Source organism: Protomyctophum parallelum (genome assembly GCF_964188405.1).
Source record: "Protomyctophum parallelum genome assembly, chromosome: 5".
Classification (NCBI taxonomy): Eukaryota; Metazoa; Chordata; class Actinopteri; order Myctophiformes; family Myctophidae; genus Protomyctophum; species Protomyctophum parallelum.
In genome coordinates, this window is record NC_139702.1 from 3,149,318 (window position 1) to 3,166,977 (window position 17,660).

A 17,660-nucleotide genomic window follows, 5' to 3' on the forward strand; every position below is an offset into this window, starting at 1 on the left:
ATATCATTTAACTGGGCACCCCCGGGACCCCTGGGGTTAACTGGGACCCCATCTTGAGAACTGCTGAGCTAAACGGACTAAACTTTGTTGTGGAATTTCACTGATCACCTATATTTTTTTATTAAACTCTTTCGTACGAGTAAGTAACTGTTGCACACTTGGTATTTTATTGACGAAAACAATCCCTCATTCCACCGTTCAGATCATCTGTGAGATGTTAACAGCTGATGCGGTTTGCAACGTCAAGAGACACTACTCCAGGTTTCCGTGTGTCGTCCAGAGCAATCCCCTGATCTTCACCTCAGGTCGCGGACTGCCTGTCTCCGGGGATTCATTCAAGGTAACCCCAGTTTGGTATGCAATAGGCTACGGACTACCATCATTCTGAGAGTTTATGTATGGTTACACTCTCAGAGTTGCAGACCTGCACTGGTCCATTTGGTTCCTAACTACAAGTAAGACGCGCAAACGCGGGAAGCGAACGCTGCTCGTGTGTGTGTGTGGTTGTGTGTGTGTGTGTGTGTGTGTGTGTGTGTGTGTGTGTGTGTGTGTGTGCTACAGCTGCGCCCTGTGTGTGTGTGCTACAGCTGCGCCCTCTGGTGGCGGGCGGGTGGTGTCACAGCGGGACAGACACACAGACACACACACACACAGACATGATCTGCAGGGTCTCATAGTAAGTGCTCAGTGCGTTCGCAATCAATCATTTATCCTGAGGAACCTCTGGAACCTACCCCGGGGGACCCCACATAAATAACCTACCCCGGGGGACCCCACATAAATAACCTACCCCGGGGGACCCCACATAAATAACCTACCCCTGGGGACCCCACATAAATAACCTACCCCAGGGGACCCCACATAAATAACCTACCCCAGGGGACCCCACATAAATAAACCTACCCCGGGGGACCCCACATAAATAAACCTACCCCGGGGGACCCCACATAAATAACCTACCCCGGGGGACCCCACATAAATAACCTACCCCATAAATAACCTACCCACATAAATAACCTACCCCAGGGGACCCCACATAAATAACCTACCCCGGGGGACCCCACATAAATAACCTACCCCATAAATAACCTACCCACATAAATAACCTACCCCGGGGGACCCCACATAAATAACCTACCCCAGGGGACCCCACATAAATAAACCTACCCCAGGGGACCCCACATAAATAAACCTACCCCGGGGGACCCCACATAAATAACCTACCCCGGGGGACCCCACATAAATAACCTACCCCGGGGGACCCCACATAAATAACCTACCCCGGGGGACCCCACATAAATAACCTACCCCGGGGGACCCCACATAAATAACCTACCCCGGGGGACCCCACATAAATAACCTACCCCGGGGGACCCCACATAAATAACCTACCCCGGGGGACCCCACAGAAATCGGCAGCAGTCGGTTGATTGCCAATGGTCACCACTGGTTTCTGCTGAGAACCCACATTTCTATATTATTTCTTTTCCATTTAGTTTTTATTGCATTTTAATCAAACGTACATGAAAAAGAAAAGACAGGACAATGCAACCAAACAAACAATATACATACAAATACGTACTAGGGGAGATATCTGCCTCTCTACTCTATTGATGATCACTATATACAAAGTAGTATCACAGACATGGATGATGTTATTATTTAGACATGTCCGCTTTTACTCTGAAATCAACTGCAGGCCAATTTTGAGCCATGTTTACTTGGTATGCGACAGGACTTTGAGCGATGGTCACTGCTTCCACTAAACTTGGCCGCAAGGATTAACTCTGTCAAAATGAACACTACCTAAGTTCTCCTATTTATTTCAGTCCATACCAATTTTTCTCCCACAGACGTTCTTTCAAAAAATTGATAGCCTAATACTGGACTTTATTTGGAATAAAAAAAAACCTAGACTCCGTAAGGATTTTCTACAAAAATCAAAACCATTGGGAGGAATGGCCTTGCCAAATTTTAGATTATACTATTGGGCTGCGAATCTCAGTATGCTACAACTCTGGCTATATCCAGGAGCACTTAGCCCTCCACCAGAGTGGCTAGAGATGGAGACATTTTCCTCAAGGCCTGTATCTCTGGCTGCTCTGGTACATTGCCCTCCCAACTGCAACTCCTCCTTGTACACAAATAATATAATGGTTAAAACTTCTTTACAAATTAGGAATCAGTTTAAACGACACATTGACCTACAGTCTTTGTCTACCCTGGCCCCACTAATAGATAACCATGTCTTTCCTTCTTCCATATCAGACGGGGCATTTGCCGTATGGGCCAATCTGGGAATCAAACGATTCAAAGATTTATACATTAATAATGTTTTTGGCTCGTTCCAAGAGCGTTCAAATTTGTTCGATCTCCCCAGACAAAATTTCTTCCGCTATCTACAAATCTAGAGTTTTGTGTGTAACAGGTTCCCCCAATTCCCTGACATACCCGAAAAAAGCCCCATAGATAACTTTCTAATTCAGGTACCGGTGAAAAAAACGTATAATTTCATATTTTTATGACCTAATGCAGTCCCTATCCTCTGTATCTACGAATAGTGTGAAGGAGTGCTGGGTGGAGGATTTGGAAATGGAAATCTCAGACAATCTTTGGCAGGATATTCTCAGTCGTGTTCACACTTCATCAGCTTGTGCCAGACATGGCCTACTCCAGTGTAAAGTCGTACATCGAACCCACTGGACGAAAGCTAAGCTGTTAAAAATATACGATAACATTGATCCTAACTGTGAAAAATGCCATCAGACACCGGTAACACACGCACACATGTTTTGGACATGTTCGTCTCTGAGCACATTTTGGACGGAAATCTTTGAGACGCTTACAGTATTAACTGGGACACTTATAGTGCCTAACGCCATTACAGCGCTGTTTGGCATTTCTCAACTCCCACTGTCTAGATCCCAAGCAGACCTTATAGCCTTTGTAACACTACTGGCAAGACGCCTAATTCTTATGAGATGGAAATCACCCACCCCGCCCTCACATACACACTGGCTGAGAGATGTTTTTAACCCATTCTGACCGGGCACCCATTTTGGTGTCGGCATCATGTTATGCTTTAGCTATTGAAAAATAGCAGATCTACAAGCTCATATCGCGCCACCGAGTGGCGCGATATGAGCTTGTAGATCTGCTATTTTTGAAGAAATCGAAGAACGAGTGACATTTTTTTTTAACTACATTAATTGGACGTTAAATGGTGAGGTTACGGTGTGACCGGAATGGCATGGTGTGTGTGTGTGTGCGTGTGTGTATGTGTGTGTGTACGTGTGAATCTGTTGCCCGATGTTTCCTCTTTTTCCCCGCTCCCACCGTGCTATGTTATGTTATGTTGAAGAAAAAACCCAATAAATATAAATATAAAAAAATAAAATAAATCAACTAAACCCCCTTTAGAGTGCCATCATGCTGGTCTGGTACTCTCGTGTTGTCCAGCTTGACCGTGATCTTGTTTTCTGTTCCTAGGAGTCACCTGACGATGACAAAGACAGCCACTCAGTGCCCGCAGCTGACCAGGAGGACGGCACTCAGGAGAACGGTCAGCGTGACTATATGGAGGAAGTCTGTCATCAGGGCGCGGTCACTGGCTTCCTCTGTACACTCTGTGGCAGCAGGTTTAAATCTATAGACCCTATACGTATAGACGCCCACCTGAAAACGAAAAGGCACCAGATGCTGTCTCGCATGCAGCAAGAAGACTATGTTGAAGAGGTTAATAAGAACATTAACCTCAGGCGCTTCTACTGTCATCTCTGTAAGTGCTACATCAATGACCTTAAGTCTAAATTCCTCCACCTGAAGGGAAAAAACCACATGGCTGCTCGCAGCAGTTTGTTATCAGCTGGTCGCAGCAGTTTGTTATCAGCTGGTCGCAGCAATGTGCCGCACATGGGTCACAGTGTCGCAACGTCGCTGGACGACAAGCGTGCCAGGAAGGTGAAGAAGGACGAAATGAGAGACAAGACTGGTGAGAAGACCAGCCGCAAGGAGGAAGCTGCTGGGAAAGCAGCTCCAAAAGAACGAAAGAGTAAAGACAAGCAGCGTATTAAGGTTGGAGAGAAGCTTTCCAACACTGCTGCCACACGAGTGTGCGACACGTCACCAAAGGAATTGAACAAGAGCTCTGGACCAAAGGAGACAACCAAGTCATCTAGCTCTGCTGCCGTTGATGGAGAGGTTTCTTCAAGCAAGCATGCTGATCTTGACCTTCCCAAGGTATTTGATATAGTTGGCAGAGAAAAAGAGACAACCAGGTGCTCACCGGAAATGTCAATGTCAATAATGTTTTTTTTTTATTTTTTTTTAGTAAAAATGTGCTCGTGGATCAGACGAGATAAAATCTATTTTTTAATGTTTTTTAATTTGATATAGATGTTCTGATGGTAACTGGAATGCTCGCCTTAATCCATTTAGGACGTTAAATCCGAGTCGCTAAATCTGTGACATGCTCCATGTCGCTTTAGTGCGGCAATGAGTGCAATGAGTGAATATTTCCACTACGAAAGTCTTTGGAATCAGTGGTTCATCATGAATCAAGCATAAAATAGCATAAAAATAGCTGAAAATAGCAGCTCTACAAGATCGGCTATTTTCAGCATGCAACCAACTCTAAAATCAGTCGTTACGACACCATCAAGGCCCGTCAAAATACATTTCAGTCGACTAAATCAGGGGTTCTCAACGTTTTTGGCTGGGGACCCCCGGAAATGCTTTGGCCATGTCTCGCAACCCCCCTCCCCACCAACAATACAAACTGACTGCAAAAATAACCTGAATAATAGAGAAAATATATAAATGAATACTGAAACCAGATATAATCATTAAGGAAAGTTTATGCATGCACCACGTACTATGTAAACTCTTAATTTACATTTTCCAGCCATTTAGTTGCAAAGATTTATTTTTTGAAAATAATTTGGGGACCCCCCAAAATAATTTGGGGACCCCCCAAAATAATTTGGGGACCCCCCAAAATAATTTGGCGACCCCCCCCCTCCGACCCATGGACTAAATCAACAGTAGATTGTAGGGTGATACTTGTGTCACTACTCCTGTAGGCAGGGAGTGTTGTGGCCTCCGGGTCCGGAAGGAGTAGGACGGAGGAGCGTTCTCATCTATTTCATCACCATCCTCAGGTGGAGTCGGAAGAGGATCAGTTCCGAGACTTCCCAGACCTCCTGGACTTTGTGACGGTAGACGAGGTGGGAGACGTAACCGACTTCCCCAGTAATCCTCCTCCGCCCGACGCCGTTGCCATGGATACTACAGTGGTGGTAGCTAAGGTAGGAGATGTGAGTTTAAAGACATGGATACTACAGTGGTGGTAGATAAGGTAGGAGATGTGAGTTTAAAGACATGGATACTACAGTGGTGGTAGATAAGGTAGGAGATGTGAGTTTAAAGACATGGATACTACAGTGGTGGTAGATAAGGTAGGAGATGTGAGTTTAAAGACGTGGATACTACAGTGGTGGTAGATAAGGTAGGAGATGTGAGTTTAAAGACATGGATACTACAGTGGTGGTAGATAAGGTAGGAGATGTGAGTTTAGAGACATGGATACTACAGTGGTGGTAGATAAGGTAGGAGATGTGAGTTTAAACTTAAAGACATGGATACTACAGTGGTGGTAGATAAGGTAGGAGATGTGAGTTTAAACTTAAAGACATGGATACTACAGTGGTGGTAGATAAGGTAGGAGATGTGAGTTTAAACTTAAAGACATGGATACTACAGTGGTGGTAGATAAGGTAGGAGATGTGAGTTTAAAGACATGGATACTACAGTGGTGGTAGATAAGGTAGGAGATGTGAGTTTAAAGACGTGGATACTACAGTGGTGGTAGATAAGGTAGGAGATGTGAGTTTAAAGACATGGATACTACAGTGGTGGTAGATAAGGTAGGAGATGTGAGTTTAGAGACATGGATACTACAGTGGTGGTAGATAAGGTAGGAGATGTGAGTTTAAACTTAAAGACATGGATACTACAGTGGTGGTAGATAAGGTAGGAGATGTGAGTTTAAAGACACGGATACTACAGTAATGGTACACAAGATGGGAGCTGTGACCGACTTCCCAAGGTCGTCCCAGTTCAGCCCAGAGGCCAATTTATACTTACTCAAAGGCAGTGGTGGACAGTAACTAAGTACATTTACTTGTGTACTGTTAAGTACATTTCGGAGCATTTGTTTTTTTATTGTAGTTTTTTTGCAAGCTGATCACTTAAATGCCTACATTTCATATAGAAATATTGTACTTTTGACTCTACTGCATGTCATACAGGTCAGCTGCTATGTCGTTTTCTGCTCCTAGGTGTCAGCTGTCAATGACAAAGACAACCACGCAGTGGCCACAGCTGACAAGGAGGACTCCACTCCAAGATCTGCCTCTACTCCAAGATCTGCCCCAGGAGAGAAGAAAAAAGATAATTGCAGGCGAATTGCAGGCGGTGATTCAAAGATCAGCGGCGAAGATGACGAGGCTAAAGATGAACACCTGAAGGGAAGAGGACACAGTTTACAACTGTTGGGAGAAAAGTGTTTTGAGAAAAGTGTCCGTAATGTTAAAGGACAGCAAACGTATCACTGTAAACTCTGCAACATATCGTCTTATAGTAAACAAAATCACCTGCGTTCAAATACACACAAAAGCGCATTAGACTTTGATGCCAAGAAGCTGAAGGAGGGCGAGCTGCGAGACGATGCTGATGAGAAGACCAGCCGCGAGGATGAAGACCAGCAGGATATTAAGGTAGGAGAGGACTCGGAGCCCCAGAAATAGCACTCTTATCTTAGGGTGTAGGGCTGCAACTATCTATTATAGTCTTGGCGTATATATATATTTTTTTCACTATATTTTATCCCACGATTTTGTAACCCTATTTTTTCACCCAGTGTCAATTATCTAATGTAATCCTGGGTTCTACACGTTATTCCAACCAGTTCCTTTCCCCTCCGTCAGGCGCCCCAGCTGGCCAGGGCGAGGCATTTTAGGGACCAGGATTACTGCATGTTTTTTGTGAGGGTACCTACCTAGTACCTACCCTAGGGGACACGTGGAGAATATGCAAACTCCACACAAAAAGGCACTTTTTCCAACCCCACCTAGGGTATGGGCACTGATGACGTGGAGGAGAGCACACGCCCCCCAGCGTCCCCAGCGTGAATCGAACCCAGGAACTTCTAGCTGTGAGACGGCAGCGCTACCAACTGCGCCACCGTGCCCCCTCTTAGTGAATTCTCTATCGATAACTTGTGTATATATTAATTGAATAATTGAGAAGAACGGTATGTTTTCTAGTCTATCTATCTAATCATCGATTATCCACTTAATCGTTATTGTATACTTGTCTTGTGTCATGCAAATATCAATTATTTGTGGGAAACCTTTCACCTGTAATGATATGCAGCCTGAAATGTTTAGGAACCCTGGATCTAGATAACAGTTATTCTTAACTGTCCAGCTTGACATGTCCTTGTTTTCTGTTCCTAGCAGTCACCGGTCCATGACAAGGAGGACTACACTCAACAGAATGGAAAGTATGACTATCTTGTGGACCTTTGTTACGACGGCACGGCCATAGACTTCTTCTGTACACTCTGTGAAAGCACGGTGAACAGTAGAGACGCTAAATGTGTAGACACCCACGTGAATGGAAAGAAACACAACCAGCTGCTAAGCCTGAACCTGCACCTTGGGAAGAAGAGAGACGACAAAAACATTGAGATCTTCAGCGAAGATGAATGTATTGTACAACACCCAAAATACAAAACCCAAAAAAACCACTACTACTGTTCTCTCTGTAAGTGCTCAATCAAATACCTTAAAAATAATAATTTTAAATGTGAACACCTGAAGGGAATAAAACACACTGCTTCACTGTGGAAGAAGATGAAGGAGGGCAAGCTGAAAGATGAGAAGATCAGCAGCAAGGATGAAGTCGCTGGGAAAGAATTGAGTAAAGACCAGCAGGATGGAGAGGATCTTTCCAACGCTGCTCCCACACGAGTCTGCAACCCGGATGCGGCCATGAAGTCCCTCGCCATGCAACCTCAAGAGGACAAGATGAACTCTGGACCAAAGGAGACCAAGTCGTCTAGCTCTGCTGCTGGTGATGGAGAGGTTTCTTCATGCAAGCCTGCTTGTCTTGAACTTCCCAAGGTATTTGATATCGTTGCAAAGGGGAGTCTTAACGTGCACAGTAGAGGACAATATAATATGAATAAAAACAATTAATCTGGCCACTTCAAAAGATACTACGCAAATACGGCACTGAAGCACTCACTAAGTCTGCCTAAATCACTTTGGACATCATTTTGCATTTCTACTTTTCTACTGCTAAAGCTTTGTTAAAACATGTCTTAACTTGGTATATAAGCCGCTGTCCGGCAGAAACTAGCTACCTCCATTTTTCAGGATTTTGATTATTTTCTAAATGTGACTAAAACTAAATGAAAATGTGCTGTCAAACGGCACACTGCTGTTGCATTATCCTCAGGTGGAGTCAGAGGAGGACCCGTTCCAAGGCTTCCAGTTTGACATGACCGACTTTGTGACGGTGGACGAGGTGGGAGACGTCCACGACATCACCGCTCCTCCTCCGCCCGCTGTCGTTGCCATGGATACCACAGCAATGGTAGAGGAGACGACGGGAGACGTGTGCGACCTCTCCGGTTCCCCCCCTCCTCCGCCCGCTGTCGTTGCCATGGATACTTCGGTGGCGGCGGAGGAGACGAGCACAGAAGAACAACGCGAGTCGGAGTCTGAAGACACACCGCAAGTAATTCCATTTGTGATTAGCTTCCGCTAACTTTTCAACCCCGCTGCTTTTTCCTTTTCCTTTTGCTTTTTTTTTTGCATGTTTTGTGAACATTTATCAATTCAGCTTTGTTATTATTTTTGTAATCTTTTGAAATAATAATTAAACCAAAAACAATGTGATGAAAAAAGAAGGGATCTTTACTTCAAAATGTCATTGTTTGGGAAACAAACAGTGGCCCACATTTCCTCGCCTTTTTTGGGCTACGGTTGAAATCATTGGAAGAGTAAATTAACCCATTAAAACCGGGTGTCTTTTAGCTTTTGTTAAAAAATTGCAATTACACAAGCTTACTGTGCCTCACTTTGTGCGGTGCTGCGAGCTTGCTGCTTGAAAAAAGTGTGAGAGCTACTAATTCAAGCCATTTGTAGACTGGGCCTCAGGTCAGTGTGGTGGTGTGTAGACTGGGCCTCAGGTCAATGTGGTGCTGTGTAGACTGGGCCTCAGGTCAATGTGGTGGTGTGTAGACTGGGCCTCAGGTCAATGTGGTGGTGTGTAGACTGGGCCTCAGGTCAATGTGGTGGTGTGTAGACTGGGCCTCAGGTCAATGTGGTGGTGTGTAGACTGGGCCTCAGGTCAATGTGGTGGTGTGTAGACTGGGCCTCAGTCAGGTCAATGTGGTGGTGTGTAGACTGGGCCTCAGGTCAATGTGGTGGCGTGTAGACTGGGCCTCAGGTCAATGTGGTGGTGTGTAGACTGGGCCTCAGGTCAATGTGGTGGTGTGTAGACTGGGCCTCAGGTCAATGTGGTGGTGTGTAGTAGACTGGGTCTCAGGTCAATGTGGTGGTGTGTAGACTGGGCCTTGGGTCAATGTGGTGGTGTGTAGACTGGGTCTCAGGTCAATGTGGTGGTGTGTAGACTGGGCCTCAGTCAGGTCAGTGTGGTGGTGGGTAGACTGGGCCTCAGGTCAGTGTGGTGGTGTGTAGACTGGGTCTCAGGTCAATGTGGTGGTGTGTAGACTGGGCCTCAGGTCAATGTGGTGCTGTGTAGACTGGGCCTCAGCAGGTCAATGTGGTGGTGTGTAGACTGGGTCTCAGGTCAATGTGGTGCTGTGTAGACTGGGCCTCAGGTCAGTGTGGTGCTGTGTAGACTGGGCCTCAGGTCAATGTGGTGGTGTGTAGACTGGGCCTCAGGTCAGTGTGGTGCTGTGTAGAGTAGACTGGGCCTCAGGTCAATGTGGTGCTGTGTAGACTGGGCCTCAGGTCAATGTGTAGACTGGGCCTCAGGTCAATGTGTAGACTGGGCCTCAGGTCAGTGTGGTGGTGTGTAGACTGGGCCTCAGGTCAGTGTGGTGCTGTGTAGAGTAGACTGGGCCTCAGGTCAATGTGGTGCTGTGTAGACTGGGCCTCAGGTCAATGTGGTGGTGTGTAGACTGGGCCTCAGGTCAATGTGGTGGTGTGTAGACTGGGCCTCAGGTCAATGTGGTGGTGTGTAGACTGGGCCTCAGGTCAATGTGGTGGTGTGTAGACTGGGCCTCAGGTCAGTGTGGTGCTGTGTAGACTGGGCCTCAGGTCAATGTGGTGGTGTGTAGACTGGGCCTCAGGTCAATGTGGTGGTGTGTAGACTGGGCCTCAGGTCAATGTGGGGGTGTGTAGACTGGGCCTCAGGTCAGTGTGGTGGTGTGTAGACTGGGCCTCAGGTCAATGTGGTGCTGTGTAGACTGGGCCTCAGGTCAATGTGGTGCTGTGTAGACTGGGCCTCAGGTCAGTGTGGTGCTGTGTAGACTGGGCCTCAGGTCAATGTGGGGGTGTGTAGACTGGGCCTCAGGTCAATGTGGTGGTGTGTAGACTGGGCCTCAGGTCAATGTGGGGGTGTGTAGACTGGGCCTCAGGTCAATGTGGTGCTGTGTAGACTGGGCCTCAGGTCAGTGTGGTGGTGTGTAGACTGGGCCTCAGGTCAATGTGGTGCTGTGTAGACTGGGCCTCAGGTCAATGTGGTGGTGTGTAGACTGGGCCTCAGGTCAATGTGGTGGTGTGTAGACTGGGCCTCAGGTCAATGTGGTGGTGTGTAGACTGGGCCTCAGGTCAATGTGGTGCTGTGTAGACTGGGCCTCAGGTCAGTGTGGTGGTGTGTAGACTGGGCCTCAGGTCAATGTGGTGGTGTGTAGACTGGGCCTCGGGTCAATGTGGTGCTGTGTAGACTGGGCCTCAGGTCAATGTGGTGGTGTGTAGACTGGGCCTCAGGTCAATGTGGTGGTGTGTAGACTGGGCCTCGGGTCAATGTGGTGGTGTGTAGACTGGGCCTCAGGTCAATGTGGTGCTGTGTAGACTGGGCCTTAGGTCAATGTAGTGCTGTGTAGACTGGGCCTCAGGTCAATGTGGTGGTGTGTAGACTGGGCCTCAGGTCAATGTGGTGCTGTGTAGACTGGGCCTCAGGTCAATGTGGTGCTGTGTAGACTGGGACTCAGGTCAATGTGGTGGTGTGTAGAGTGGGCCTCAGGTCAGTGTGGTGGTGTGTAGACTGGGCCTCAGGTCAATGTGGTGGTGTGTAGACTGGGCCTCAGGTCAGTGTGGTGGTGTGTAGACTGGGCCTCAGGTCAATGTGGTGGTGTGTAGACTGGGCCTCAGGTCAATGTGGTGGTGTGTAGAGTGGGCCTCAGGTCAGTGTGGTGGTGTGTAGACTGGGCCTCAGGTCAATGTGGTGGTGTGTAGACTGGGCCTCAGGTCAATGTGGTGCTGTGTAGACTGGGCCTCAGGTCAATGTGGTGCTGTGTAGACTGGGCCTCAGGTCAATGTGGTGGTGTGTAGAGTGGGCCTCAGGTCAGTGTGGTGGTGTGTAGACTGGGCCTCAGGTCAATGTGGTGGTGTGTAGACTGGGCCTCAGGTCAATGTGGTGGTGTGTAGAGTGGGCCTCAGGTCAATGTGGTGCTGTGTAGACTGGGCCTCAGGTCAATGTGGTGGTGTGTAGACTGGGCCTCAGGTCAATGTGGTGTGTAGACTGGGCCTCAGGTCAATGTGGTGCTGTGTAGACTGGGCCTCAGGTCAATGTGGTGGTGTGTAGACTGGGCCTCAGGTCAATGTGGTGGTGTGTAGACTGGGCCTCAGGTCAATGTGGTGTTGTGTAGACTGGGCCTCAGGTCAATGTGGTGGTGTGTAGACTGGGCCTCACTCAGGTCAATGTGGTGCTGTGTAGACTGGGCCTCAGGTCAATGTGGTGCTGTGTAGACTGGGCCTCAGGTCAATGTGGTGGTGACTGGGCCTCAGGTCAATGTGGTGCTGTGTAGACTGGGCCTCAGGTCAATGTGGTGCTGTGTAGACTGGGCCTCAGGTCAATGTGGTGCTGTGTAGACTGGGCCTCAGGTCAGTGTGGTGGTGTGTAGACTGGGCCTCAGGTCAATGTGGTGGTGTGTAGACTGGGCCTCAGTCAGGTCAGTGTGGTGCTGTGTAGACTGGGCCTCAGGTCAATGTGGTGTTGTGTAGACTGGGCCTCAGGTCAATGTGGTGGTGTGTAGACTGGGCCTCAGTCAGGTCAGTGTGGTGCTGTGTAGACTGGGCCTCAGGTCAATGTGGTGGTGTGTAGACTGGGCCTCAGGTCAATGTGGTGCTGTGTAGACTGGGCCTCAGGTCAATGTGGTGGTGTGTAGACTGGGCCTCAGGTCAATGTGGTGGTGTGTAGACTGGGCCTCAGGTCAATGTGGTGGTGTGTAGACTGGGCCTCAGTCAGGTCAGTGTGGTGCTGTGTAGACTGGGCCTCAGGTCAGTGTGGTGGTGTGTAGACTGGGCCTCAGGTCAGTGTGGTGCTGTGTAGACTGGGCCTCAGGTCAATGTGGGGGTGTGTAGACTGGCCTCAGGTCAATGTGGTGCTGTGTAGACTGGGCCTCAGGTCAATGTGGTGCTGTGTAGACTGGGCCTCAGGTCAATGTGGTGCTGTGTAGACTGGGCCTCAGGTCAATGTGGTGGTGTGTAGACTGGGCCTCACTCAGGTCAATGTGGTGGTGTGTAGACTGGGCCTCAGGTCAATGTGGTGGTGTGTAGACTGGGCCTCAGGTCAGTGTGGTGCTGTGTAGACTGGGCCTCAGGTCAGTGTGGTGGTGTGTAGACTGGGCCTCAGTCAGGTCAATGTGGTGCTGTGTAGACTGGGCCTCAGGTCAGTGTGGGGGTGTGTAGACTGGGCCTCAGGTCAGTGTGGGGGTGTGTAGACTGGGCCTCAGGTCAATGTGGTGGTGTGTAGACTGGGCCTCAGGTCAATGTGGTGGTGTGTAGACTGGGCCTCAGGTCAGTGTGGTGGTGTGTAGACTGGGCCTCAGGTCAGTGTGGTGGTGTGTAGACTGGGCCTCAGGTCAGTGTGGTGGTGTGTAGACTGGGCCTCAGGTCAATGTGGTGGTGTGTAGACTGGGCCTCAGGTCAATGTGGTGCTGTGTAGACTGGGCCTCAGGTCAGTGTGGTGGTGTGTAGACTGGGCCTCAGGTCAGTGTGGTGGTGTGTAGACTGGGCCTCAGGTCAATGTGGTGGTGTGTAGACTGGGCCTCAGGTCAATGTGGTGCTGTGTAGACTGGGCCTCAGGTCAATGTGGTGGTGTGTAGACTGGGCCTCAGGTCAATGTGGTGGTGTGTAGACTGGGCCTCAGGTCAATGTGGTGGTGTGTAGACTGGGCCTCAGGTCAATGTGGTGGTGTGTAGACTGGGCCTCAGGTCAATGTGGTGGTGTGTAGACTGGGCCTTAGGTCAGTGTGGTGGTGTGTAGACTGGGCCTCGGGTCAATGTGGTGCTGTGTAGACTGGGCCTCGGGTCAATGTGGTGGTGTGTGCGTTATTTCTCAGTGGTCTGAATGTCCACCCAGCTGGTCGATGTGGGCTGCTGGGATCATGGTGGTCATCTAAGGTCTTAACGAGTCGAGTACAGCATAATCAAAGTTTGGATTTAGGTTTTGTCGCCTCAAGACCTACCTCTTTAACAACTCATTCTCTTAATTATTCTTTATCTTACCTAGTCTTAACTTGACCCTTTCAGTTTAGCCAAGCTCGGTCCCATGATATTGATTGTTGCTTATGCAGTTTTTTTTGTTTTGCCATGCTTTTTAACCGTGTAGCACTCTGAGATTTGTGCATTTTATTATTATTATTAAATTAAAAATTTGCAACACCTCAAATAATGACTATTTCTTGAACAAATACCATGGCAAAACAAAAAAGTGATTTAAGTAGTAGTACCCATTCACACAGAGGGGTCATTAAAGGAGAATTCCATACTAAAAGGCTTTCTTACCTTTCTTTGTAGTTGTTACGTCCCCATCAAAGAGGTCCAGGTGTTATTTTGTGCAAAAGCTCCTTATTTGCTATTTCCCCTACGATAAACCCTAAATGAATTGCATTGAATTGAATGGGATGTATGGGGTGTTGTGCTAATTCACTTATTTCCATCGAAATAAGTAGTAAAGTGTGCCGCTTGGGTTATTATTTACATTATGAAGAGAGGATATATACAAAATATATATAATTTTGAGCGATGGAAATAAGCAAATTAGCACAACACCCCATACATCCAATTCAATTCAATGCAATTCATTTAGGGCTTATGTTAGGGGAAATAGCCAATAAGGAGCTTTTGCACAAAATAACACCTGGACCTCTTTGATGGGGACGTAACAACTACAAAGAAAGGTAAGAAAGCCTTTTAGTATGGAATTCTCCTTTAAGGAGAAACACTTGGAACTCAATGATTTAAAAGGAATTCACAAACCAACTGCCGCTTGGCAGAATACTGTGAGTTGTTGCTACTTTTTCCATGCTGCACTCTACAACAAACAAAAAGCCAAAGGATTTACATAGTAGCAAGCTTGACACCACTGTGTCTTAACGAATGGTGAACATGGTGGACGAGGACATTATCTTGTCCTAAGTTTTTAGTTTTCCATTCTTTTTATTTTATTTTTTACAGTTTTTAACTTGTTTCCCTGCGTACTTGTTGTAAACCTCTTAGGGCTCACCCGGGACGGTCACCCTGGCAACAGCTGCTCCAGACAATTATGAAACTGCTGCGACCGCCTCTGAAAATCCTGCATGTGTGGAATCCGCGTTGGGCCCGGTCGTCACCACTGAGCACCCACACTCGCCTGTCCCCCAGGCCATGTGCGCCGCTGACCAGCTGGACACAGCTGTGCCAGTGCCTCAGCCTGTAGCAGGTAGCACTGCTCCCTCTGTTCCAGCACATATACAACCTGCTTTAATATGTTTATTTAAACTGGGAATTTTACTGTAGTTTAATACCGAAATACAAAAATCAGCTGAAAAGTCCTAATGCATTTTGATGTCTTCAACTACAGCCAATATGGACTCCACCCTGGCAGAGGATTCCCTCGCTGCATCTGCTCCATCGGGGACAGCCGGATCACTTGAGGGTTCCACCAGCCCCCATTTGGAGGTGTGCTCCTCTGGTGTGGAGCCTACAGCAGGAGGATCACCTGAGGGTTCCACCAGCCCCCATTTGGAGGTGTGCTCCTCTGGTGTGGAGCCTACAGCAGGAGGATCACCTGAGGGTTCCACCAGCCCCCATTTGGAGGTGTGCTCCTCTGGTGTGGAGCCTACAGCAGGAGGATCACCTGAGGGTTCCACCAGCCCCCATTTGGAGGTGTGCTCCTCTGGTGTGGAGCCTACAGCAGGAGGATCACCTGAGGGTTCCACCAGCCCCCATTTGGAGGTGTGCTCCTCTGGTGTGGAGCCTACAGCAGGAGGAGAGCAGGAGAACCAAGGTCCAGACAGCCACAGCCAGGCTGAGGAGTTGGTAGAGCCGGAGAACCAAGGACAAAGGGTCAAAGAGAAGAAAGCAGCCTCCGTCTCTGGTAGGTTGAATGATCAACTCACTATTTATATAGAACATTTAAAAACTACAAGAATTGACCGAAAGTGCTTATAAATATGAGGATGACAAACTAATCCATAAAAGCAAGTTTTTACAGTTTAAAAAAATAAATAATAATAAAGCGATATTTTCACTTCTGGGGTCATTTTAATGTCTACCCTGGCTTTTGTGTGCACCCCAGTTTTTAAGTCGCTTGATTCAATATTTAGATATATTTAGGTATACACATGTAGTACCCCCCCCCCCCCAGAGAGGAGGTATAGGGCCTTAGTCCTCCTCCTCCTCCCAGCCAACACTCCCCACTGACAGGTAGTACCCCCCCCCCCCCCCCCCCAGATAGGAGGTATAGGGCCTTAGTCCTACTCCTCCTCCCAGCCAACACTCCCCTCTGACAGGTAGTTACCCCCCATCAAAAGGGCATGTGAGCTGTTTTGATTGTAACTTAAAGCAGTTGGTTGACTTTACCACAATTTGCCGTGCAATAATATTTAGTTTTATGTAATCCCGGACACTCCCAACATTCTTTTTGTTTCAGCGAAGCGCAGGATGCCTGGAGAGAAGGAGGAAGGACCTATACAGAAGAAACAGAAGACACAAGACAAGCCTCCTCCCGTTGACCTGAACAGTGCTGTTGGTGAGATACGGTCCATGCCATCAGCTGTTACTCTGAGAGTGTCCATTTGTACACTCCATTTCAGTTAGTTTAAATTAACACTGTGGAGGGCACGGTGGCACAGTTGGTAGTGCTGTCGCCTCACAGCTAGAAGGTCCTGGGTTCGATTCCCGCTCGGGGCGCTGTGGGTGCTGGCGGCGTGTTTCCTCCTCCGCGTCATCAGTGCCCATACCCGAAGGCGGGGTTGGCGAAAGGGCCTTTCTGTGTGGAGTTTGCATGTTCTCCCCGTGTCCCCTAGGGTAGATACCCTCACAAAAACATGCAGTAATCCTGGTCTCTAAACTGCCTCCCCCTGGCCAGCCGGGGCGCCTGATGGAGGGGAAAGGAACTGGTTGGAATAACGTGTTCCTTCCACGCGCTACGTCCAACCAGGGAAACTCCCCCCTGTCAGGTGTAAAGGAGCAACTTGGACACTCAAGCATGAAGGAAGCATGAGTTAAGTCCGTTGCTCTCCCCAGGTTGGCGGAGGATGTGTAGAGCCCAGGATCACATTAGATGATTGACACAGGGGTGAAAAATGGGTTACAAAATCGTGGGATAAAAAATATATTTTAAAAAAAAATTAACACTGTGGATTTTTTCCCAAAGGAGAAGGGAAAGAAATATACATTGTATTGTACCCGAGTTACAGACTCAGTCTTCACACACACACACACACACACACACACACACACACACACACAGACACAGATCTCCATGTGGGACACCGGCTGACAGTTAAACCGGGTGCTATGACAACGTATATTATTAAGTCCCCAAATAGGCCCGTGGCTGGCTGCGATGGGCACGTACAGGTCTAGTATATTAAAAAGGTAGATTTTCTCCGTTCATGTTCGATATTGTTCTATACATTCATATTGTCCCTGCAGGCATGGAGTTCCTGGTTCCCAAAACAGGGTTTTTCTGTAAACTGTGCAACCGCTTCTTCACCGGAGGCCGGGAGTCTGAGCTGAACCACTGCAAGAGCCAGAATCACCATGAGAACTGGCAGGTACAGTTGGATGCTTTGTGCACAAGATGATGTTGCATTGCAGATGTCTGTCCCGTTGCCATTCTTCTAAAGTCACCCATGAAAAAATGGAAATTGAGAGATTACATAGTACACACAGTGCATGCATAAACTTTCCCTAATTATTATATCTGTTTTCAGTATTTATTTATAGGATGTATTTTCTCTATTATTAAGGTTATTGTAGCGGTCGGGGGTGGGCGAGGTGGGTAAGACATTGCCAAAGCATTTCCGGGGGACCCCAGCCAAAAGCGTTGAGAACCCCTGGTCTAAAGCAGTGGTTCTCAACTAATGGTCCGGGGACCACCAGTGGTCCTTGAGGGGGTGCCAGGTGGTCC

At 47.9% G+C, this 17,660-nt stretch overlaps 1 protein-coding gene across 1 annotated transcript in view; it reads left to right on the plus strand.

The window, feature by feature from the left end:
• LOC310859198 (uncharacterized protein) overlaps positions 1-17,660 on the plus strand; it is a 70,122-nt gene that overhangs the window by 50,280 nt on the left and 2,182 nt on the right. Inside the window, exons 21-27 of the mRNA XM_083765599.1 lie at positions 3,490-3,522; positions 7,518-8,186; positions 8,524-8,805; positions 14,762-14,963; positions 15,105-15,620; positions 16,176-16,274; positions 17,183-17,304. Coding sequence (XP_083621725.1) covers positions 3,490-3,522; positions 7,518-8,186; positions 8,524-8,805; positions 14,762-14,963; positions 15,105-15,620; positions 16,176-16,274; positions 17,183-17,304 — 1,923 coding nt within the window. The remainder of the gene's footprint in view (positions 1-3,489; positions 3,523-7,517; positions 8,187-8,523; positions 8,806-14,761; positions 14,964-15,104; positions 15,621-16,175; positions 16,275-17,182; positions 17,305-17,660) is intronic.